The following is a 25541-nucleotide window of genomic DNA, read 5'->3' on the forward strand; positions in this document are numbered from 1 at the left end:
GGTTTGAACGGGGGTCGTGAATACATTATCATTGATGATGACGCTGGAGGTTAGTACAGGAGGGGGATTGAGATGTGGATCAAGTTTGATAGAGCGCGAGTGAGAGAAATGGTTTGATAGACAAACATATGTATATGAATTAAATATACAAACATGCGTTTATGCGCATATTTATATATATACATGGTGTTTACAGAGTTTCATATGGATTTGATCGACTCAGGTCTCTGGATTTATATCAGACATTGACCTCACTGTTTTATAATAAATATACAGTCACTAATCAACACAGAATGAGATTTAATAAATAAGTGCAGTGCTTAGTGCCGGGCGATACGAACAAAAATCAATATCACGATTAATTGTACATTTTACCACAAATACGATTAATGAATGATTATTTTTGTTAATAATTCAGTGACGAGGATTGTGCTGTAAATATGCTCCGATATTAAATATGGGACATTTTTTCTAATGTTGCTGGGAGCTTGTTTTTTTTTTTTTTTAGCACTGTTTATATTTGGTGTGTGATTGTGCTTTGTTCGCAGCTTTGACATTTGCCTTTTTTGGTACGAGCTGCTGGAGTCGCTCGGTCGGCCTCATCATTAGGCTGCTTCCATGAGATTCAGGCAGAATCACGTGATTACAGCTTGGTAGCATGGTTTTAAATGGACAGTACATGAACACGCAGTGGGGAATGTAATTTAACAGAATTAAAACAAACAAACCGTTAAATAATCGATATAGACTCGATTATATAGATTTCAATTAATTGCCCAGCTCTAAGAGTGCTAATAATTTGGTTATGGCAATGGTTTATCGTTTATTACAATAGACCTCGTTCTTCCTTTCTATTCTTGAGGATATCCACAATTACTAAAAGCATTTGTGAGCATGAAAACTTTTAGCATTTGTTCTATACTCTGTACAGTAAAGCACCTACATCACATTCAATACACAGCTTTTGGCCCGATGTATAGAGCAGAGAAGGTGGTCTTTATGTCCACTTGACCCATGATGATTGTACAGTCTGTGGGGTAACCATTGAGCTGGCACACGTTGAGAATAGAGCGATTATGCATGGCTTTATGGTAAAGTCCTCAGCTTTAATGCAGCATGTGGGTCTTTTGTTTCCAATATCTCAGAAGCCCCCTTTTCAACAGAGTTCACAGCTGCTATCCCCCTTTAGGCTCCCTCCCCACCCCCCTTCCCTCCAACTGTAATCTGGAATTAGTGCATCTGGGGATAGAGAGACGAGTGTGAGAGATTAACAAGCTGTCTGTCACACCAACATCGTCCAGCTCTGTTGTGGATGCGGGCCAGAGACGCACGTATACTCGCACGTGCATGAGCGCCATGTCCAACATCAGAACTAGAATCCAAACACTACAGTCATTCCGGAAACACTCTCTGATCTTTTCCCTGTCTCTCCCTGATCAATTCATTTGGAGAGTGATATTGACATTTGTCTTTTGTAGCTCAGTAGGACGTACTGTAGCTAATGGATGCGAATTGTTCCCTGTGGGATATGAACTAACAGCATCGGTGGAGTTAAGCCATTGTCTGACATTTCATAACAACCACCAATTAAAGCGTCTCAGCTCCTAGAGTTAGTGCTGAGTTTCACTAAGAAGAAACATGTTCAAATGATCTTAAGGAACACAAGAGGAACACAGGGCTTGTCAAGGCTCTGAATTTATTTGTGACAATTGATAGACTGATATATAATTATAATTAACTTATTTTTAAACTTTTTTATCTATTAAGTGGCCACATTTTCAGATTAACTAATGATAAATGTCCTAAACCCATGAATGTTTTCCAAATTAGCTGTCCAAGGGTTTGTGGAGACTCCCTACAACTGGGTATAATTTACCAATGATTCATTTGTGGACACAGACATTGAATTTCACATAAATATCTTGTATAATGTCAATAGAAAATGGGCCTAGGGTTGCCATGGCCAGTGCCAGGTGAAATAGAAGGGTACCACATCTGCCGGCTACATATGTGCTGTGTAGCACCATCCAATAATTTGCTATGTGTTGGTTACAGTGGACAAACGTATCATATCAGTTGACTCCTTGTGTGCTACATCTCAACTGGGTGACCACCACAGTGCCCACAGTGCAAAGTTGCTGGCTGTGTGGTCAGATAAATCAAGTGTGATTGGCAGATTGAAACCATCACAAAGAACCGATTACACATATCACATACCAAAATGCTGTGGTGTTATCAAACACTTCCACTTCCCAGGGCATCACTTCAGAGATGCTAGGTTTGTGACGCTAGCTTTCTCAGTTTACACCAATCAGATCTTCTGAGTTCCGCCAGACAGCACAGTTTTCAGCCCCGAAGAGCAGAATGCAGAGTGAAGCATTGTTGTGCTGTGTCAGTGTGGATGGGATTATCCACCAGACACTGATTACTGCTCGGATTATTCAGGACGGGTCCTCGGCTCTCTATGACCTAATCCCACTGCTTTAAATTGTACAGACATGCAGATTAAAGTGGAGCCAGGTTTTACAGTAAAACATACACATATACCACATTTTTTGTTTCCTATAACAGTTATGAAGTCCACGATCACGATGACTTCAAACTTGATCTGATTTACAAATGTCATCACATCATATGATTTAAAATATTTTCTGTCCAAGAGAATGCCCTGTCTGTAAAATGTCTTTTGATGCACCAGTGAACAGAGTAGAATTATATCCTCCGGGTGACTGTCTGTGAGGAGTGTGGTGTGTTCTCCCTGTGTCTGTGTGGGTTTCCTCCGGGTGACTGTCTGTGAGGAGTGTGGTGTGTTCTCCCTGTGTCTGTGTGGGTTTCCTCCGGGTGACTGTCTGTGAGGAGTGTGGTGTGTTCTCTCTGTGTCTGCGTGGGTTTCCTCCGGGTGACTGTCTGTGAGGAGTGTGGTGTGTTCTCCCTGTGTCCGCGTGGGTTTCCTCCGGGTGCTCCAGTTTCCCCCCACAGTCCAAAAACACACGTTGGTAGGTGGATTGGCGACTCAAAAGTGTCCGTAGGTGTGAGTGACTGTATGAGTGTGTGTGTTGCCCTGTGAAGGACTGGCGCCCCCTCCAGGGTGTATTCCCGTCTTGCGCCCAATGATTCCAGGTAGACTCTGGACCCACTGCGACCCTGAACTGGATAAGCGCTTACAGATAATGAATGAATGAAAAAATAAATCACATAACAGTAAATGCTAAATTATATAAAATGGCATTATGATGTAAAATTGTTTTTCTTTACATTAACATCTATTAAAATGTGTACATTTTATTACAAAACTAAAAATGTAGAACTATTTAACAACTGTTTATTAGTGACATTATGTGGTGGCTAATGGTCTTGGATCAAATTAAGGAGGTAAGGCAAGGAGTATGATTTTAATTGTTTATGCATCAAATATCAAACATTCAAATTAAGATTAGTTGAGGTATAGTGCCGAGTACAGTATTCTTTAATGCCGAATCAATTCCTCTTACCATTTAAGTTAAATGCTCAGTTATCAGTCTTAAATCACTAATGATTATTTGATGATTAACAGCTAATATAAATGTGTGAGTTATGTCATCGTACAGGCCAATCTGGTTTAAAGAGCTGTTTGAAACAAAAGGAAGTTCATAATGACATAAGTGTTAGCATGTTTGCTCGAGTACACAGTGCATCAACACATGATACGGTTGCTTGATTCTTGGAGTGCGATATATTTGTGGACAGGTCTGTTTAGAAAGAAATGGCACACAATATTAAAGGCTCGAGAGTATTCCATGTCTCTTCCCAAGTACATGAATAGAAAGCAGGATTGTTTCAGCCATGTTGATTTAGTTACTGAGGGCAAGGCCTGTTTGTTTAGCGTTGGAGGGGTGTGTGTGTATAAAACTAGTCTGGAAGAGAATGTGTGTATGAATGGGCATTACTGTGTGTGACATTATAAGCTTTGGAGAAAACTGAATAGTGGAATCTTGTGTTCTCCACATTATTACAAGGAAAGCATGCCTTGCTGGATATGTGAGTTTATTCTGAGACGGGTGTTGCCTTTAATTAGAGGCTGGTGGAAATTCCAGGTTTTTGGAACAACATCTTAGCTGTTTTTAGCTTGCTTATGCTACATGAACTTGGCCCCGAAACTTCAAGGAGGCAGTAAATGTGAAGTATGTGGCGATTCTGAGGAGCAGTGGAAGTGTTTGTGTGTGCGCTTCCTATTTGAGCCGAGTGTGCAAGGCCGCTGTTAGGAACAAAGGCCTCCCTGTCCAGAAGAGGGGTGCGTCCAGCCCCTCCAAAACACCCTTAGACAAATTAGCATGCTTCTGACACGAGTTAGCATCCCTGCTTTCTTCTGAACCTTCGCCTGAATGTTCTGAACTCCCCCCTATTATGTCTGAGGTAAAAATAGCTCCCATCTGACTGATCAGTTCTCCAGGAAGTGACCTCACTAGCCAGCCTCTGCCTTCTGTGTCTGCTCTTCTTCACACCGTTGCTGTTTTGCAAACTCATTTTTCTTAGACACATGATGTCTGTTGTGTCGTCATGGCTGAAAAGCCACTTTGTCATGGTAATTATTCATAGCACTCCACACTGCAATTGAGTTGAAATGAAGCTGTGGTGCTAATTTTTATCAGTCAATACTACATTTTTGAAACATTCAAAAAGTCTTTAATAACCCTCATGATTAACATAAAAATATATTTAATTTAATGATTTAATTGCACTTAAAGGCAAAGATGATGATTGTTATCAAAGAACACTTTTTCTTTATAAATTTCAGAAGATGGTTCCTCACCATCTGTTAGCTCTCCAGTGTGCGGGTCTAATGTATTTATGAAGGCCCCGGGGTCTGTAAATTTAGTCCAAAAACAAAGTTTCTCGGTCCAGTATGTTAGGCTTTATCTCTTTGAAAAGAGCGACGAACTGTTGGACTTACAACATGACCACCCCTGACCCTAATCACACTGTTCAACTGTGCTACTGCCAGACCCCCATCCCTGTGTTTAAGAATGACTTCCTGACTACAAAACACTGTGCAGGAAGAGCGACGTCTGAAACAATGCAGAGAAATGGGAGCAAGAGAGAGCTGAGGAAGCTATTTCTTTGTCGCTCACTCATCCAGATTGAAGAATGATGATTTCCAAGATCCCCGTAGTGATTAGGATGAGTGCGCAGCTGCAACAAGACCTGGAGGACAGTTGGTGTGACTCTTTGTGCCTATTCAAAGCAGCAGATAGGAGATGTGGAAAGACTGATAAAGTTTTGATACATGTTTGAAGCCTCTTGTTTTTTTTCTTATGCTGAAGGTGCAGAAATGCAGATATCAGAACCATTCTTTTACCCACTGCCAAATTTGAAAATAGCAGGTGTTCTCTCTAAATCTCTCTTGTGCAGTCAGTATGCCATTCACAGTCTTACATCATACTGTTCAAACAGTTATAATCTGATGCATACAGGTGTAATTTAGCTTTACACTCTTTACAATGACTTGGTTTACATATGTACGTTGACGCCTGGATTTTTGTAGACTACACTGACTGTCTTTCAGCTGATGTTGTTTTTATCTTAAAGGCTAAGCACCACTTAATGGCCCTCCATGAATATTCCACATTATTGTAGTTACTGACAGATATAAGTATGAATTAAAATGAAAATAGCAGCTTAATTTGCTTTAAAACTGACAATTTTATTAAATTGACGGATATTTTGGGATCTTTGGGTCATTTGTTCACAGATGTCCCACTGTACATTGAATGATTGCAGCCAAAAACAACACACCTTTCCATCATTTTGCATTTAATTAAGTGCAGCTTCTAGAGCTGTTGTCCACCATCTACGTCACAGGCAAGACGCCTATTAGAGTTTCCGAACACCGGTGGGGGGGGGGGGGTCTTTTAAACCTTATTCCTTCAATTAGTAAGAAATAACATGTTTTCTGACGATCAATAAACACAAGTTAGGAACTCAGATTCCACTGTATTTATTTGTTTGACACTTTCATAGAGCTGCTGCTCAGCCTTTAATAATAATTATGGTGACAATGAAGGACAGTCGAATAAGTGTAGTGTCAGAAATATTTTAGGGTAAACATGTTTATGAATAAGCACATCTTGTTTTTTGATTTGTTAAGTTCGAAAAAAATGTAAGAAGTATTAAGAGAACCACAGTTAACATGCTGACCATTGTTAGAACATTGAGCCTGTGGAAAGGAAGCAGGCAGCTGGTTTTTCTGCCTACTGATACAGCTGCAGAAGAGCTCTCAAGTTATTTGGTTCATTCACAGTTCATGCTTTTTATCATCAGTTGCTCCCCCCGTTAGATTATGCACACAGGCTAGAGGGGGATCCACCAAGGTTATTAACATCTTAAAGATACAATCAGTGCTAAATCACACGTTAATTGTCTATTATGCTCTGTGCTTGTTATGTCAATAGATATAAAATGTACAGAGATTTACTGAGAAAAGTCCAACTGATGGAAGATTGAGAAGATTATTAGCATTTTTGATAATCACGTTAGCTCTTGTGTTCCCAAATTTATAAACAAAGATGTCTGATCCCTACCCTTCACACCAATGATCCATATTTGCAGTGTTGCTGTATTTTATGTGGCATAATTCAGCTCTGAAAACTGACTGAAATTACTGTTCTTAGCCTCTTTCTCAAAATTATTGACTGTTTCTTTAATATCAATGTTTACAGATGATTCAAAATCATATGGAATGTGTGCAGAAGAGGCTTTTTTTGATTTAAAATGTGAATACGGGCAATAAGGATGTATTTGTAATGTGTAAAATGAGGCTGATGTTCTTGTTTGCTTTTTTTTCTTTCAGCCTGCAATGTGACCATTCACAACCGCTGCAGAGACACACTGGCCAACTGCGCCAAGATGAAGCAGAAAGTAAGCAATAAAACCCAAATATGGACCAGTACCTCTGTATTGCTTTTGCAACGTTATCTCAAAAATGAGCCTATAGCTAGACATTACAGTGCACCCCTAACCGAACATTTTCCAGCACCTAGTTCTCAAAAACAAATAGCCTCTCGATGCAAAGTAGGGTTTTCCCTGCGAAAATATAACTCAGATATAATAACTTTATATGTTTTTGAAGAAGTCTAATGCTAATATGTTCTATATATTTGGCCATACATATTTATGATACAATGACTATGTTTTATTTCTCTGGCCTGCAGCAGCAGAAGTTAGCCCTGGGGAGGAACAGTTCCGCTCTCCAAAATGTGGCCCTTCGCAGCAAAAGTGAGTGTTCTTTTCATTCTTTTCTACACACCTCCCTCCCTCCTCTTCCCGAACGGATGGCTTCTCTTTCCTGTGTTTACCTTGTCTCCTCCCATCCTTAGAATGTGCTTTTAAAACCTACTTTGAACACTACAGCAGGTGGGCTAGAGGAGCAGCACTGCCTCCTATTGGTCCTGAAACGCCCTCACATGCTGAAGCTCCTTTATCAGCTTAGTTTGAGTTGGCAGACCAGGCTGGTAGGACAGGATCAGCTTCTACAGAACCCGCTCCTTAATACATGAGAAGAGTTGCGTCCTTTCAAGTGCAGGGCATAGAATCTGTATTTCTTTTGTTTATCGAGTGATTGCTGGAAGAGACGTGACTCTCTAATGGAGTCACAGTACAAGTACAAGTTCATATATTTTGAAAAGTGTAAAGACATCTACCACAGAATCTCCTTTATATGTTCCCCGTATTTCTGTTTTAAAAGTCAGAAATAGCATTAAACAATTAAGGATGTAATATCATAATTAAGGGCGGCACGGTGGTGCAGCAGGTTAGTGTCGCAGTCACACAGCTTCGGGGACCTGGAGGTTGTGGGTTCGATTCCTGCTCTGGGTGACTGTCTGTGAGGAGTGTGGTGTGTTCTCCTTGTGTCTGCGTGGGTTTCCTCCGGGTGACTGTCTGTGAGGAGTGTGGTGTGTTCTCCCTGTGTCCGCGTGGGTTTCCTCTGGGTGCTCCGGTTTCCGGTTTCAAAAACACACGTTGGTAGGTGGATTGGCGACTCAAAAGTGACCGTAGGTGTGAGTGACTGTATGAGTGTGTGTGTTGCCCTGTGAAGGACTGGTGCCCCCTACAGGGTGTATTCCCGCCTTGCGCCCAATGATTCCAGGTAGGCTCTGGACCCACCGCGACCCTGAACTGGATAAGGGTTACAGATAATGGATGGATGGATATCATTAGTATGGTGTTTAAAAGTTAACAGTAATGTTCCATGTCTTCCTTGTTTTCCTTCAGCTCCAATAATAAAGGAAAGGCCAAGCTCCGCCATCTACCCATCTGACAGTCTGCGGCAGTCTCTGCTGGGCTCTCGTCGTGGACGCTCCACCCTGTCCCTCAGCAAGAGTGTCTCCACCAATAACATCGCAGGGTGAGGGAAATTGGTGGAATGTATTACTTGGAAGTAATCTTAAACATGTTTGTCCTGTTTGCCTGATTTGTTTTCATATGGCAGGTGTGTTTCAGTAATCCCTGCATTTATACACGTATCTCAACTGCAATAATAAAATTTATGCTATTTATTGTACAAGTTTATTGTTTGTTTTATTGTTTCCTGGTAGTTGCACTACTTTTTCGCCCTGTTTGGCGTCAGAAAGCAGGTCACATATGTCACTAGTTACATTTACCACTCTACCTCCTATCGTTTTCTCTTACTATTCCATTAAAAACTGTATATGCAGACAGGGTCAGATTGGTCAGCTTGTATTGCACCTCATTCAGAAGGCAGCCCAGGCCAAATAACTCATTATGACATCATCCTAAGTGGGCGTGGCCTATCCTTCATTTAAGTGGAATAGCTGGATATATAAATGAAAAACAGTGAGATTTAAAGTGAGATGTTTTTGCAGCTTAGTTTCCATGTGGACTGTAGTAGAGACTGAATGATAGGCTTTTTTTGAAATGTTAATGATTTGTTTACCTGCGATCTGAAGCATTTAATTTGCCCTGTCTCAAAGCACTTCAATGCTTCTTTTAACTTTGAATGTGTTCGTGTATTCGTGTGTGTGCAGGAATCTGAATGATGACTCTCCTCTGGGCCTCAGACGTATTCTCTCCCAGTCTACAGACTCCCTGAACTTCAGGAACAGAGCCATGTCCATGGAGTCGCTCAATGATGATGGTAAGACACGTGTATGACTGATTTCTAGCTGCAAACTTAAGAGGGTTTAATTGTATAACTGTTGTAACACTGGCTTTGGCACCATGCATTGACGTGAGCATAGAGACGTCTCGATGTGTTTAGAGAATTGTGTTATTCAGGTCAAGAAACTAGCTGTGAAAATGCTTTGGTAAAAAAAGAATGCTCTGTGGCCATGTTTAACTGATCTCTCACGTTCCCCCACAGGAGAGGTGTATTACGCATCAATGCTGGAGGAGCTGGAGAGGGAGGGGCGGGACTTTGAGGCGGATTCCTGGAGCTTGGCAGTGGATTCCTCATATCTGCAGACTCACCGCAAAGATGTCATCAAAAGGCAAGACGTCATTTACGGTGAGGCCTTTTTCTGCACTAGTTCAACTCTCTAGTGCTTTGTAGTGTTCTACACATTTGCTTCCCAGTCACAGGTCTATGGCACCCTGCAATCCTCACTATCGCTAATACATGGCTAGCCCTAACCAATATCGCCCTCTCACCTCAGAGCTGATACAGACAGAGCTGCATCATGTTCGGACCCTGAGGATAATGGAGGGTGTGTTCCGGCGCGGGATGCTGGAGGAACTTATGCTGGAACCCGGTGTGGCCCACGCAGTCTTCCCTTGTTTGGACCAGTTGGTGACGCTCCACTCTCGCTTCCTCAGCCAACTGCTGAGCAAGAGAAACGACAGCCTTGAACCAGGCAGCAGCTCCAACTTCACCATCCACCAACTTGGAGATATGTTAGTGGAGCAGGTGAGAACGGGCCCATGTAGATCAAGAGCTTTACGGACAACATACATGTTCACTCACCAGTGTCTTATCATTCCTGCTACAGTTTTCAGGCCACAACGCAGATGAGATGAGGAAGTGCTACGCTGAGTTCTGCAGCCGTCACCTGAAGGCTGTGAAGCTCTACAAGGAGCTGCTGTCCCGGGACAAGAGATTCCAGCATTTCATACGGGTGAGGATAAGGAGAGAATGAGAAAGATGTGTAGCAGTGGGAAAAGAGGCAGAACGACAGATGTGTAAAGGAGCTGAGAATCTTCAGATGAGCGCCAGGATCCGCCAGTGACAGGAAACAAACTGATTTGTACATACGTTAAATGCTTTTATTTTTTCTGTTTTTCTGGACAGAGAGTGAGCAGAGGTCCCCTTCTCCGTCGTCATGGAGTCCAAGAGTGCATCCTGCTTGTCACTCAGCGCATCACCAAGTACCCAGTGCTGATCCAGAGGATACTGGACAATACAAAAGGTTGGTGGCTGCTCCTGGAATACCTACACAGTTCTTTTACGTGTCCTGTAGTAGCAGTCTTTATTTATTGAATGATTGGTTAAAAGTGTAGTAGGGTTTCTAACGTCACAATCCTAAGGAGCCAGTCCCTTGAAGTTTAGACTTAAAACTAACCAGAATCATATGTGTTTGTTGCTATCTCAGGCAGTGAAGAGGAGGCTGAGTCTCTGAGTCAGTCTCTGGTTCTGATCCGGGAGCTGCTGAGCTCAGTGGATCAGCAGGTTCAGGAGCTGGAGCACACACAGCGGCTGCAGGAGATCCGTGGCAAGCTGGACCCCAGGGCAGAAACGGAGGTACGGGGAGGAGGTGTGTTCCGCGGAGGAGAATTGCAAAGGAGGAGGCTCATCCATGAGGGAACACTGCTGTGGAAAACGGCACAGGGCTCCAGACTTAAAGGTATAGTGTGTGCGTCTTTGTGCGTATGTGAAAAGGCCTATATGTCATGCTCTTTAAATATATAATAAATAGATAATGAAAAATCAGCTTATCTGGTAATGATTTTTGAAAGTAGGTTTGGAATTGAATTGAATGAAATTGTGGTGGATACACTTTGATTGTGGAGACAACGCCTGTAAAGTGTGAGAATCCGTTTACTTGTTTGTCCCTGATTGTTTGTGGAGTACTAGCTGTAATTGTTGTGTTCATGTTTGTAGATGTGCAGGTCTTGTTGATGACGGACATCCTGGTGTTCTTGCAGGAAAAAGATCAGAAATATTTTTTCCCCTGTCTGGTGAGTCACAGCTTCTGACTTCAGGACATTTTGTTATAGAACTGTCTGGAAATCCTGCTTTAAAGGCTAAGCAGCAGCTCTATGAAAGTGTCAAACAAATAAATACAGTGGTTGAGTTCCTAACTTGTGTTTATTGATAGTCAGAAAACATGTTATTCCTTACTAATTGAAGGAATAAGGTTTAAAAGACCGTTGCCCCCCCCCAACGGTGTTGGGAAACTCTAATAGGCGTCTTGCCTGTGACGTAGATGGTGGACAACAACTCTAGAAGCTGCACTTAATTTAATGCAAAATGAGGAAAAGGTGTGTTGTTTTTGGCTGCAATCATTCAATGTACAGTGGGACATCTGTGAACAAATGGCCCAAAGATCCCAAAATATCCAGAAAATGGACTAAATCTGTCCACTTTAAACGGGCACTTTGGAAAGGACCATCCGCTCACTCCGTTATCTGTAGCTCATTTCACTGGCACTTTTCCAACAATATGGGCATGTAAGGACACCAACGAAAGGTGTTCAAGAGCCTCTGTAACATGGAGGTAAACAGGGTAAGGACACTCACTTCGCCTGTTTTAGTTGGTGTTAGTTAACGTTAGCTTGACTCGCTAAACTCGGTGTCTCAGATTATACTCGGCTACGTAGCTGCATTACGGAGGTTTATAGTGTCGGATGAATTCAAGTTCGACTCCGATCACATTTACAAGAATAACGGTACCTCTACATTTGAGTTGAGCTTATTGCTAGGCTATTGTCATGAATAATGTTGGTTATTTAGCGAGATACTGTCATAACGGTGTTTTACCGCGGCGTTGTTCAGCTGTTGTCCACCAGTGACGTCACGGTCGCGTTCGAGAATTTCCGTAGAGAGCTCGGGTTTTTCCGTCAATTTAATAAAATTGTCAGTTTTAAAACAAATTAAGCTGCTATTTTCATTTTAATTCATACTTATATCTGTCAGTAACTACAATAATGTGGAATATTCATGGAGGTCCATTAAGTGGTGCTTAGCCTTTAATATGAGAGCACAATATTTATGTGGTACAGTGGAACATCAGTTCTCCAGTCCTCTCTATATCCAGAAGTTCATTTCTCGACCATATTGTTTAAGAAAAGCATTACTGTGTCCTCAATTCTCAAACATAAACATAACAAGATGTGTTCCTCAGGCTAGAGCCTGCGATCGGGTCGGTTTTCCCTTTCCTCCCACTCAGTTCACACTTGCACTAAAATCTGATGTATATTTGCATTTTTATCTTCATTGTTTTGCTGTTTTTTTAATACATATAAATATATACATATTAAATAAACCAAATGGCTTATTTGTTTTTGCCCAAGCTGGTTCCTGGACCAGATTAAATTGTAGAACCGAAGTTCCACTGTAATTGAAATCCCCAACAAAAGAAACCAAATGTACTTGAAGTCACATGAAGCCCTTCTCACTCACTTCCTCCTTCTGTCTCTTTCTTTAAAGGACAAGCCTCCAGTTCTGTCTCTTCAGAATCTGATCGTCAGGGATATAGCCAATCAGGAGCGAGGGATGTTCCTCATCAGCGATTCAGAGCCTCCAGAGATGTACGAGCTGCATGCTGCCTCCAAAGACGACAGGAACAACTGGATGAAGATCATCCAAGAGGCAGTGAGGCAGTGAGTAGCTGCACATGCACCATCTACTGTCTAATCTGTGCTGATTTAAATGAGTTAAAAGGCAAAGAGGTTTCTGAATGTATGAGCGGTAATTTGTTAAGTAAGACTTGATTAATGTTCCTCTCAGGTGTCCCTCCAGAGAAGATTTCCCTTTGATTGAGACAGAGGACAAAGCTCTTCTGCGTCGACTCAGAGGTCAGTACCAGGACCGGTCCATTCTTCTCCATTTCCTGCTCTTACTGCTTTATCCGCTATGCTGTCTGCACTTTCCATGACCTCACAGGAATGGGAAACGTTGTTATAATCTTAAGTGGTGAATGTTTTTATTTAGCTAAATGGACTTTGTTTAAATGACCCTCTCTCTGTCTTTCTCTTTCTAAACGTTTCTCTGTTTTTTAGCTGACATTCAGCAGAAAGACCGGGAGGTGCTGGAGCTGCTACAGGAACGCGTGACACTCTTCTCTGATCTGGCAGAGGTCACAGGAGGCCAAGAGGTCACCATCCCCACCAACTGCCGAAATGTGTTTAGGGCAGACACCCCTTACGCACCTCAAGCTGAAAGATTACTAAATAACGCCATTAATGAAGGTATGACAACATAAGGCTTGATTTAATAAATAGAGTGAATACAGAAGTAAACTCTGGATGTTTGGCTGAGGGACTACAATTTTTTTGCTGAACAGTTTGTCTTTAGTCCGGAAAAGCTGTACAGAACAAGTCCTTTATGAAAGTAATCCTCTATTTCTTGTGCCTCCTTTCAGTGGACAGACTGAGTGAGCTGCTCCTGGGCTCCAGCATCGAGCTTCCACAGTCCTGCAGTTCCAGCAGTGTCCAGAACCAAACGGAGGCGCCAGTGAGCAGTATGTATTTTTTTCTTTTTAAACAGAAGAAATGTGTTTTAAAAAGACATGTACTCATAATCCCGCTTTGCTTTGTTCATTAAACACAGATGGAGAGACAGTTTCAGTTAATGGAACCCTTGATTGCAACAGTCCTTCACAAAAAGTAAGGGTCATTTTACAAGTACATACAATGCTTAATCAAGAATGATTTATAAATAAAGAAATGCATGTACACTTTTTTTATTCTAAACCACAACTGCTTCCTTTCCACAGGACAGAAACGGTAACCAGCTGCAAGACAAGACTCCAAATGAGGTGAGAGTTACTTCAGTTACTAAAGTCTTCATTTCCGAAAATTGTCAACTTGTTTAGGTTTGAAACTAACTCTCTAAACTGTGCTGTTTGTGCATTAGGAAGTATGCCAAAGACTCGTCAACCTCAGCACTCACCTCCATGCACTACAGGTCAGTCTCAGACTCACACTGCTCTCTAATGTTCTCTGTGGTCTTTAATTCTTTCTCTCCTTCTGTGGATAAAGAATGTGAAAATAGACATTTCAGGGCTGTAGTGCAAATATGACAAAGCTGTTAAAATATAAATCTCTTTATGCAGTTTCTGGGGCAATACACATTAGAAAAAGTAGTTTCCTTTGTTGTACTGCACCTGACATTCTTGAGTCTTTCAGATGGTTTTTATTGGCTGTAAAAGTGATTTAACGGTTAACCGTAAACACGCAAGCCCTTTAGAAACAATTCAGAATAGTGGTTTATTTAATGAGTGTTTGTTAGCTTCCTTTTGTGGAGTCATTTCTTTGAACATTTGAATAGATAATAGTGATATTGTGGTGATATTCATTTGATCTGTCTCTGTCTCTCTTTCTCTCTCTCTGTCTCTGTCTCTCTTTCTCTCTCTCTCTCTCTCTCGCTCTCTCTCTCTCTCGCTCTCTCTCTCTCTCTCTGTGTGCGCGTGTGTAGGCCGCAGTAATCCGACAGGACTCTATCCTGGAGCTATGTCTGAGAGACTGCTCCACCCCCTGCTCGGCTCCCCCCACGCCTTCCTCCATCTCTCCTCTCGGACCCACTACGATCCGCCTGAGCCGCTCCCTGTCCCGGGACGCTCTGCTGGAGGGGGTCAGCGTGGGGTTGGGGGAACATACTCTGCTGCAGAGGCACTACTACCTTCTGCAGGAGGAGGTGAGCCGACTGCGCGTCACGGAGACGAAACTGCGGGACAGTGAGAAAGCCCGAACACAGCTGGAGACTCAGCTCAGAGAACTGCAGGCCACACACAACGGGAACAGCACAGAGAACAGCACAGAGACTTCAACATCACAGCAGGTCAGAATCTGGACTCTGCGTTGGTAACTGACGTTAATGTTCTCCTCCAATGGGCTGACTGCTTTTTGCTCCAATCCCCAATGATGTAATAATTCTGACTAGCTACATTAAAATTCTTTCTTAAAGGAGCACAGAGCAGCCAGACCCCCTACTGGACAAGGGGTGCATAACACTAGCGCCAGCTGTCATGTCATTTACACCTCGCCTGTTGCTCAAATATATGCATGGATTAGGCAGCTCATGTTTGTACACTGTGTTCAGTTTGCAGTGGTGTAGTGTGGTACTTGGCTCTCACTGAGGCTCATGTGGTATTAACATCTCCACCTTTCTTTTGCTTTTTTTCAAGACTCCGGTTCAGAGAAGAGGAAGCGACGGAGGCCAGGCTCCTCTCGCCCCGTTAGCCTGTCAGGAAACTGTAGACCAGTTAGACGGCGTTCAAGAGGGCAGTGAGGAGGAGGATTCTGAAGAAGAGGGAGAGGTTCGGATTTCCCCTCGCTCAGACAGCCCCAGAGGTCAGTCAAGGATTACAGGATTGAAGAGAAATACCAAACCGCCGTTGTGTTAAAATTCATGGCCTTCTGTGTGGTTTTTCTCTCTTCACCCTCTTTGCTACCTTTCACCTCTGTGCTATCTACTGCTTTCTATCTCTCTGTCACTGGGCGTGTTGAAATGTAATATCCTGTCTGTCTTTTTCCTCTGTTTACAATGTGGGTGGGAGTCCCCTGTACTCTGACAATATTTAACCTCGTCTCTCTCTCTCTCTCTCTGATATGCTCTTTGAAGACTGACAACACACTCAGCAGCTTCATCTCCTGAACCCCCCCCCCCCCCCCGCCCTTCCACTCCACATACACACAGCTACTCAAACAATAACATGTGCACCTTTCAGTGATGACCCAAACACATTATATGGGATTATGTCTAAATGTACAAAATGTAAATTGAATCTATATTGGAATTATTATATCTATAGGTTTAAGTGTTAAACACTCCATCCCACCCACACTGGTGACCACCCACTGCTTGGTCTTGATGCCTGATGTTCTTCTCTCTGTTTATAGATCTGCAGGACATCCCTGAGGAGAGCGAGTGTGGCACAGAGGCTCCGGACGGCGAGGCTGGATCAGACACCACCCGGAGCTAACAGACGCCAAGTCCATCCCCACTGACCACAACCCATCAAACGCAGAGCTGGAGCTCCTCTGCTGGATGCTGCACGCCATCTCTGGTCCACCTCAGAAGAAAGGACACTTTAGTACGTCCTGCCAAAACTGTAGCTGAGAGAACTCATGACGGTTGATTGAAGGATCGTTGAAGCTCATTTCATTTGTTTGAATCGGAGACGCTTCCCCTTCTTGTTTGATACAAGGAAAGAAGAGAGGGTTTTAAAGGGGGAAAAGATAATGTCATGTCAAAAGACAAGCAAGTTTAAAAAAAAGTGCTGTTAAAATTTGTTTACCTTATTTATATCTCTGAAAATAGCCTAGGCCCGTAGCCTACTACTGCCTGCCCTTTTATTGCTTTTAATCTGTTGTTTGTATTATTTTTATGGTGCAAATGACTGAAACTGAAAAGAGGTCGACATTGAAATGTGTAAGGAAGGAAATGATGTACTGTAAGTAAGCGTTGGAGCACAGGGGTGAGTTTGTGGCAAAGCACTGGAACTGAATCAGTGGCAAAACGTGAGCACTGCTTTGTATGAACTCCCCGGTAGTGGATATAAACTTAAAGGAGTACTCCACCATCCTCTAGCGCTAACTTTAATGAAATAATACTGAAGTTCATGACATTAACAGACGCAAAACATGCTTTTACATTTACATTCCAAGAAATCCATGGAAACCGTTGTTGATGGTAACCGACCTCATTGAGTACAGATGTAGAAACAGGTGAAAACATTCTGGAGTACATTCTTTAAGAAGATAGACCACAAACACTTGAAATCTGTGTTTATTCTCGAAGACCAAACACTTCTACGTTCTACAGGGAGTCAAACGCGAGTTATTGATGACCTAGCAAAGGGAGTCCAAATGTAGCACAACCAAAAAAAGACCAAAGTGTCTAGTTAGTGCTGTTTTATCGGCGAGTACTGGACCTGGTTGGGAAAGATTGTTACATGCAGGATTTCAGATTCTCTCTCTTGCTCATCAGTGCTGAACTAACTCTGGCTTTGATCTTACCCACTTCACCCGAAACAGACCAGTCCAACTGAAGTCCATCAGTGGACACTGAAGAATTATTTCCTTCTCTATGATGTATATTATGTATCTGTCTGTATAAATATTTGGAATGTTTTGAAAAAGGAAAAAAAGCAACTAAAAAGAAAGACCTTTTAATGTAAACCTTGTAACTTTTTTTAAAACCTTTGTTAATTTTATTATTTTTATTACTTGAACTTACTGCTTGTTTGTATTGTGTTTGTCAAATATACAGTAGCGACGATTTGGCTTCTGGTTCTTTTTTGTCTCTGTGTGGTCAGTCACAAAATAACGCCATGCAAGAAGATGCCCGTGGGACAGCAGCTCAATAAATGTCCTTTGGTGTGTGAAATGGAAGACTCTGCAGATTAACGTCACCTTGCTCAGTGCCAACCATTCATTCATTCATTCATTCATTATCTGTAACCCTTATCCAGTTCAGGGTCGCGGTGGGTCCAGAGCCTACCTGGAATCATTGGGCGCAAGGCAGGAACACACCCTGGAGGGGGCGCCAGTCCTTCACAGGGCCAGTGCCAACCATCATTCTCCCATTATTGGGCTTGAGCGGAAGTGGTAATCGTTATCCAGACCTTATCAGCGAACCTCAGTACGAGACTTCTCTAATGTAATGCTCTTGAGGCTGAATGCCATGAAATGTCCACAGCAGTGTTCCCAGATTTACAGTAAAGCATTTCTGAATGACTGGGAGGAACAAACACTCTCATCAAAGGAGGGAAAAACTCTCTCCTCATGCCCTCAGTCTTGGGGGGTGGGGGGGATGTTGGACGAGGGGTTGTCCACAAACTTCTAGCCACTCAGTCTTCCATCAGCTTATCTTTGGCCAAGGCTTGTGTGTCAGTGTTTTTTTGGAGAGCCTCGGGCTGTAATTGAAGAGTCCAGGCGTAATGTTTGTCAGCAGCTGAGTCTACATCACACCCTTATCAGCCAACATAACGAGACAACTCCGAGTCCAACGGTCATTCACACGGAGATAGAGAAGTGTCCTTCTGACACAGGCTGGAGGGCTGAAATACTCTGGATCTGCTGCATGGTAAGGTGCCTTTAAGGTGGAAATGGTTCACTTCAGGGGCCTTAAATTTGAATCTATTTCTACGCATATGTACAATGGCAGCTGACACATTTACTTTAATACTCATTTTATTCAGCTCCAGTTTAGTATTTTACATATAGTTCCTGTTCTTGTTTTCAGGTTTGAGGTGGTATTTATTCAGCTGCGTTTCTGCCTTGCTTTTGTTCACAGGGTTTACTTTGAAGCTGTGGCTTTTTATGTCCATACCATCTTTATTTTTACTAGATATTTATGCATTTCATAAGATTTAGTTTGTTGTTCTTACACTTCCTTGTGTCATTGTTTTCACTGAACTAAAAAACATCTGCTTTTGTGGTGAAAAATTTAGTCCGTATTCAAGTTAATCTGTCATCTACACACACACTTCTGTGTCTCTTCATGATACAAATAATGTGTGGCCACAAGCTGAGCTCCTGGAATATGATCCTAGATTTTCTGTAACGCAGTAACACAATAACATGAGACGGGTTTACCATGACTTTCTAAGGTGTGTGAATTACCTCATTATCTCAGTCCCACACCTTACTAAGTCATCACAACTTTATTATTTTATTCCCATGTCTCACTAATTATGACCACCTTGTAGTGGCCACATGGTTTCACTAAAAAATGGGATGGGCGTTTGACAATGCACCAAACCGTGCTGCACTTGATCGTCATTTGATGTCTGTGACAGTGAGATGCTGTAGTTAGGGTTTGGCAGACAGAACAATGCAGTTTAGGTTGCCATGTTTACAGTCAGTCACCATGCTGTCTGAGATATACACACAGTGCTAGTCAGGCGGAGATGTGGAGTAGCTTGATTTTATTTAAGTTTTTAATAGAATATTAAAATAGAATAACTACAACAATAAAAACTGTTAAGGCACAGCTACAGGAATTATGAGCTTTGATATTAAATTCTGGGGCCGCAAGAAACAGATGCAAAACATAAAGGTACAGTGCATGATTTACTGTTTTATAATAATAATAATTTTATTTGATGTATTAATTAAATGTGATTATCAGTGTTGGAGAAGAAAGATTAATATAATCATATTTAAAATTATAGTTATACCAATTTTTATTTTAAATCTGTTCCCTGGTTCCTGTGACTATTTTTTTATATAATACCACAGTCATTCATTCATTCATTCATTCATTATCTGTAAGCGCTTATCCAGTTCAGGGTCACGGTGGGTCCAGAGCCTACCTGGAATCATTGGGCGCAAGGCGGGAATACGCTCTGGAGGAGGGGGCCAGTCCTTCACAGGGCAACACACACGCACACACACATTCACACCTATGGACACTTTTGAGTCGCCAATCCCCCTACCAACGTGTGTTTTTGGACTGTGGGAGGAAACCAACGCAGACACAGGGAGAACACACCACACTCCTCACAGACAGTCACCCGGAGGAAACCCACGCAGACACAGAGAGAACACACCACACTCCTCACAGACAGTCACCCGGAGGAAACCCACGCAGACACAGGGAGAACACACCACACTCCTCACAGACAGTCACCAGGAGCAGGAATCGAACCTACAACCTCCAGGCCCCTGGAGCTGTGTGACTGCGACACTATCCTGCTGCCACTATATAGATATCAGCTTCTACCACTGCACCTGAGTCTAGTCTCGTCATTGTCAACTCTATGTGTCAGCTCCAGGTGTTTAAAGCCCCCTAGTGTTGTTTTAACTGGTCTAATAGACCTCCAATACCGTTGGAATGATTTGGGATTCAAAACTTATTTTAACATCTGAATGCCATCAAATCCTCCCAGCAATGTTCCAGCCTTCCCAGAAGACAATGATGGACATTATATGACGCATCTTAAATTCTGTAATAATGAAATAGACTTTTCTTAACAGAAACGTTCAGAAAACTGTGGTCATTACCGAGAAATGGAGGTTTCAGTGGATAACGTGGAGTACAACCCAGGCAAAGAGACGGTATGTAACCTGTGATCCACATTCAACAGCCCCTACAACAAACTGTCAGCCATAACATTACAATGACATCCTTGTTTATACACTTACTGTTCATTTTATCAGTCCCATTGACCAGACTGTAGTCCACCTGTAATCATCAGGACCTCTACAGTGACAATGACGTAGTGGTGGTGTGTTAGTGTGTGTTGTGCTGGTATGAGTGGATCAGACACAGCAGTGCTGCTGGAGTTTTGTACAACTTCTAAGTGCCCCCAGTTGCTCAGTGGAGCTGGTAAAATGGACAATGAGTGAAGAGACAAGGCAGCCATTTTGTTTTACTTCATTCCTTTCAACATTTACTCCCTCTGTTGATTTCAGATGTGGTGGGGAACTCTCGGCACTGTACGTCCATTCCAACCCTTTGCTCCAGATCAGGATGCTCGTCTGATATATGATGCACTGGATGGCAAAAGTACTGTCATACATTAGCTAAATGCTATATGCTATATGCTTGTGGACAAGCGCTCGTCCAAAATGTTTTCAGAAATCTAGGGCATGATTAGAGAATTTGATGAAGTAAGAGTGACTAATTGTTTAAAAAAGTTTTACAGTAGATCTGGGAACATATGCTGTGAATATTTCATAACATTCAGCCTCAAGAACATTACAGAGCCTATAGACTTTGGTTAAGTCTTAATTTAAAGGGCCCATGCCCTACATTTTCCTTCGGTTTATCCTTGAGATCCACTAATGTGATTGGGTTAATATAGTGTACCAAAACTTGTTCTAATTCAGTCTTACATCCTCATTCCCCAACTCCTCTTTACTGCTTAGGATTAAACAGGCCTACAGTGTCTTTAACCTAGAGCTATGCTAATGTATCTCTTCTGATTGGCTGCCTTTTACCATGCATTTGTTAAAAAGCCGTACAGGCAAAGACACTCCTCATAGATTCAGCTTGAATGAGTGTGGGTTTGTTGTTGTAAGTTGAAGAGGCGAATATTAAAGCTTGTGACATCACAAAAACAACAGGTTCATAACGGGCTGTATTACACTGTGTTGACTCTATGGACTGGGGTGTGATGTTCTGTAGCTTCAATTGTGCTGTTATTCTAAATGAAGTTACAGTTAGTGAATTCAGCTTTTTTAAAGTGTATCCATTGTATCAAGACCTTTGATTTTAGGCGTGTGTGTGTGTGTGTGTTTGTGTGTTCTTAGCTGTTGATGTGATGACCCTGGTCAGGATCCTCACTAACCGGACTAATGCCCAAAGACAGAGTATTGCTGTGGCTTACAACAACCTCGCCCAGAAGGTAAAGTCTTTTTGCTCAGTGTATAAATTAATAATTTATTTATTATAGAATGCATGACGCCCTCCATCTCTCTCTCTCTCTATCTCTCCCTCAGGATCTGAGTGCAGTTCTGAAGAAAGCTCTTTCTGGTTCCTTCCAGGAGCTGCTCCTGGCACTGATGATGACCCCAGTTCAGTTTGACGCCCACCGCCTTCGACAGTCAATGGAGGTGAGGCGAGGACCTGCAGGCATTTTATATTTTTTATGCCCTGTATCTGATAATATATTGATTTCAAAACCAATGGGGGGAAAAACAGATTCTGTGTTGATTTTGAATGACATGGACGCTGGTAATCCAACATTTCTTGGATTGAATGTTAACAGTAGGGAGTCCTTCTTTGCATCGGTCACAATTTCTTCTGGAAAGACTGTAAACTGAATGCAGGAACATTGCTGTGAATGTTTGATTGTATGTTGGATGACCAACTCATTGCGCACTGAACAAGTTGTAGTAGTAGTAGTAATCTCTATTACTGCTAGTGTCACAAATAAATTAGGAATAGAGTAGAATTAAAATGAATATAATAACTTTTGTGTGTGTGTGTGTGTGTGTGGTGACCACGCAGGGTCTTGGCACCGATGAAGATACTCTTCTGGAGGTGTTGTGCACCAGATCACCCACACAGCTTAGAGACATCACAGTAGCATATAAAGAAGGTGAGCCGATACAATAAAAACTACCAGAAAACTCCATTGTCATCATAGCTCTTTAACCCTTTACATGGACAAACATAATGTGAATGCAGTTATTATATGTTATTGTAAGTGAAATACATACAAAACACATAAATAACAAACACAGCACATGAATCCTTTTTGCCACTCACTGTATTTTTGACCCTCAGCATATGGACGTTACTTGGAGAACGATCTGATCAGTGAGACCAGTAAAGACTTCACCAAGCTGGTGCTGGCCATACTCAAGGTAAAGTATGAGTGCTCAGTAGTTTTGGGGAAGGTGGGGTGGAGGGTGAGTGGAGAGCGATGCCCTAATGGCTTGGTGTGTAACTGTGTCTATGTCTGATTTTGATTATGTACATTGTGTTATGCAGAAATCAATAATGATTTATTAATAAGTAGATGTGGAGCAGCAGGTGGTGTCGCAGTCACACAGCTCCAGGGACTTGGAGGTTGTGGGTTCGATTCCTGCTCCAGGTGACTGTCTGTGAGGAGTGTGGTGTGTTCTCCCTGTGTCTGCGTGGGTTTCCTCCTTGAACTGGATACTGGTCATACTTGTCCAAGAAATATCAACCAAAAACCATATTCTATGCTTGTCTAACAACTTAATCAGATATTTGTCCAGCTGGATGTCCAGTGTTCCACCACACTGACCATCTAAAGTCCAATTTAGACCAACTAAAGCTGGTCATAGCTGAAGAGCAGTATTGCCAATAAGACATTCTTCATGAATGCAGGTCATAGAGGGTTGTCTGCTGGATGCTAAGGATTAAGCTGTTGGTAAGGAATGTGGAGATGGTGTAACTCTGATTCTTCTCTGTCATATCAACAGAAAGAGGAGCTGAACACACCCGGAGAGATCGATTACCAGCTCATTGATCAAGACGTCCAAGTGATTGTCTCTCACTCTCTCTCTCTTTCTTGTGCATCATACACTTTAATCAGGTTCTTCCACAAAGTCATACACTAAACTGCATTGAAATATTTGTGCACAGAGTCTTAAAGATGCCGTCAGTGGAAAGAAACCTGACTCTGCGCCCTGGATTCAAGTTCTGACCTCTCGCAATTCTGACCATCTCAACCGAGGTAAAGTATTCTAATGTGCTGCTTACTTGAGATCAAGAGTCAAACTGATTGGTAGCCAGTGCAGTCCTCCAGGCCACAAGGTGTCAGTATAATGGCTGTTTCATAACATTAAGGAATACCACTGGGGAAAGTTTTATCACACTTATTGCTCCCTTATCCCCTTATAATATGTACCCAATGTAACCCTCTGTTGTGATTCTAGTGATTTGCAGGTTAGAGGACGTGAAAGGGGAGCCTATTGATAAAATAATCCAAGCCAACTTCTCAGGTGATATCCGGCTTGGCCTGCGAACTCTAGGTGAGAAAACTATTTGGGTCTTTATACTACACTGACTGGATTTAAGACAGTTGTAAGCTCAGAATATGAATTATTACTCATTGGGCGCAAGGCAGGAATACACCCTGGAGGGGGCACCAGTCCTTCACAGGGCAACACACACTCACACATTCACACCTACAGTCACTTTTGAGTCGCCAATCCACCCACCAATGTGTGTATTTGGACTGTGGGAGGAAACCGGAGCACCCGGAGGAAACCCACGCAGACACAGAGAGAACACACCACACTCCTCACAGACAGTCACCCGGAGGAAACCAACACAGACACAGAGAGAACACACCACACTCCTCACAGACAGTCACCCGGAGGAAACCCACGCAGACACAGAGAGAACACACCACACTCCTCACAGACAGTCACCCGGAGGAAACCCACACGGACACGGGGAGAACACACCACACTCCTCACAGACAGTCACCCGGAGGAAACCCACACGGACACGGGGAGAACACACCACACTCCTCACAGACAGTCACCCGGAGGAAACCCACACGGACACGGGGAGAACACACCACACTCCTCACAGACAGTCACCCGGAGGAAACCCACACGGACACGGGGAGAACACACCACACTCCTCACAGACAGTCACCCGGAGGAAACCCACACGGACACGGGGAGAACACACCACACTCCTCACAGACAGTCACCCGGAGGAAACCCACACGGACACGGGGAGAACACACCACACTCCTCACAGACAGTCACCCGGAGGAAACCCACGCAGACACAGGGAGAACACACCACAATCCTCACAGACAGTCACCCGGAGCAGGAATCGAACCCACAACCTCCAGGTCCCTGGAGCTGTGTGACTGCGCCACCGCCCATGAATTATTACTCTCTATTTTTATTAGGTACATCCCCTTGCAGCCAAACTGACAACTCATTTTTCAGAAACAATATTATCTACAGCCAAGCAGCAAGCTGCAATGCCCTAATTCATAACACATTTGTGTGTGTGTGTTTTCTATCCTCTCACTGTTTACAGTTCGTTCAATCCAAAACACACCACTGTACCTGGCCCAGCGCTTACAGGCCTGCCTCAAGGTAAAGTGTATGAATCACTAGCCTTTATCCCTATCGCTCAATGACTGAATGACATTCACACTGTGATTGTTTAGAAAAACGCAGTTGTCCGAGGCATCATCGTGGGCCGAAGTGAAGAGGACCTCCTGTGGGTTAGGGTCCAGTTTCTCAGACTCACCAACAATTCACTCTACTCCACCATACAGGTCAGAATGTCAGCCAGTCTGAGTTTGATTCTCATCAACCTAGGTGTACATTTAGAAAAAGAACTGGTGCAATTTCCATAATAGTACTTTTAAGTGCCTAACATATGCTTAAAGCTATGCTGCAAGTTAGAATATGTAAAATAACCATAATTATTATTATGACAAATGATCACTACATGCTTTTTTACATACAGAAAGAGTTTAAAGGGGACCTGCAACTGGCTTTGCTGGGCTTGTGCCGATCGGAGGACTGAGAAAGACAGCAAGAACAATTTTACATGAGTTTTGGAATGATCACTTCAGTTTCTACTGTAAATTCCACCATATTTATGACAAACTTGATCAAGTGTTTACGCTGTATATGGCAAAATGTTTGTGGACACCTGTTTGACTGTACTGTACTGTCTCCTCAAGGATATGAATGGCAGTTTGTCTCCTTTTTGCTGCAGCAAGTGTTTTTACTCAACTGGAAAGGAGTTACACTATATATGGGAATCTTTAGCAAAAAGAGCATTAGTTATGTCATATTATTTAATAAAAAAAAGACCCACAAAACAAAAAGTTGTGTGTGAGACCCTTTTTAAAAACAAAATAAAATTCTCACATAGTCCAAAGCAACCAGATGCACTTTCCTCATTCCTATCTACTGATTCAGCAT

At 42.6% G+C, this 25541-nt stretch overlaps 2 protein-coding genes across 3 annotated transcripts in view; both read left to right on the top strand.

Annotated features, from left to right (window-relative positions):
* Positions 1-17423, top strand: part of LOC136675913 (rho guanine nucleotide exchange factor 2-like) — a 61371-nt gene extending 43948 nt beyond the window's left edge. Inside the window, exons 9-28 of the mRNA XM_066652717.1 lie at positions 6827-6894; positions 7188-7251; positions 8248-8380; positions 9021-9130; positions 9356-9499; positions 9648-9898; positions 9981-10106; positions 10280-10397; positions 10581-10832; positions 11090-11166; positions 12637-12809; positions 12937-13004; positions 13209-13397; positions 13571-13669; positions 13759-13814; positions 13925-13966; positions 14065-14115; positions 14626-14988; positions 15335-15500; positions 16050-17423. Of these exons, the coding sequence (XP_066508814.1) occupies positions 6827-6894; positions 7188-7251; positions 8248-8380; positions 9021-9130; positions 9356-9499; positions 9648-9898; positions 9981-10106; positions 10280-10397; positions 10581-10832; positions 11090-11166; positions 12637-12809; positions 12937-13004; positions 13209-13397; positions 13571-13669; positions 13759-13814; positions 13925-13966; positions 14065-14115; positions 14626-14988; positions 15335-15500; positions 16050-16132 (2633 nt within the window). The 3' untranslated portion in view covers positions 16133-17423. The remainder of the gene's footprint in view (positions 1-6826; positions 6895-7187; positions 7252-8247; positions 8381-9020; positions 9131-9355; positions 9500-9647; positions 9899-9980; positions 10107-10279; positions 10398-10580; positions 10833-11089; positions 11167-12636; positions 12810-12936; positions 13005-13208; positions 13398-13570; positions 13670-13758; positions 13815-13924; positions 13967-14064; positions 14116-14625; positions 14989-15334; positions 15501-16049) is intronic.
* A 756-nt stretch (positions 17424-18179) lies between these two features.
* On the top strand, positions 18180-25360 carry LOC136675809 (annexin A2-like). 2 transcript variants are annotated; one of them, XM_066652569.1, is made up of 13 exons: positions 18180-18237; positions 20133-20213; positions 20571-20664; positions 21411-21505; positions 21600-21713; positions 22111-22201; positions 22390-22469; positions 23055-23114; positions 23218-23308; positions 23511-23606; positions 24640-24698; positions 24773-24883; positions 25078-25360. In XM_066652569.1, exons 1-13 carry the CDS (start codon positions 18235-18237, stop codon positions 25135-25137), a joined length of 1035 nt encoding a protein of 344 aa, XP_066508666.1. In that variant the 5' UTR covers positions 18180-18234; the 3' UTR covers positions 25138-25360. The 2 variants fall into 2 exon arrangements, with proteins under 2 accessions (XP_066508666.1, XP_066508665.1); XM_066652568.1 differs by having other exon boundaries at positions 24783-24883.
* The last annotated feature ends 181 nt before the right edge of the window (positions 25361-25541 follow it).

Source organism: Hoplias malabaricus, chromosome X1, assembly GCF_029633855.1.
Source record: "Hoplias malabaricus isolate fHopMal1 chromosome X1, fHopMal1.hap1, whole genome shotgun sequence".
NCBI lineage: Eukaryota > Metazoa > Chordata > Actinopteri > Characiformes > Erythrinidae > Hoplias > Hoplias malabaricus.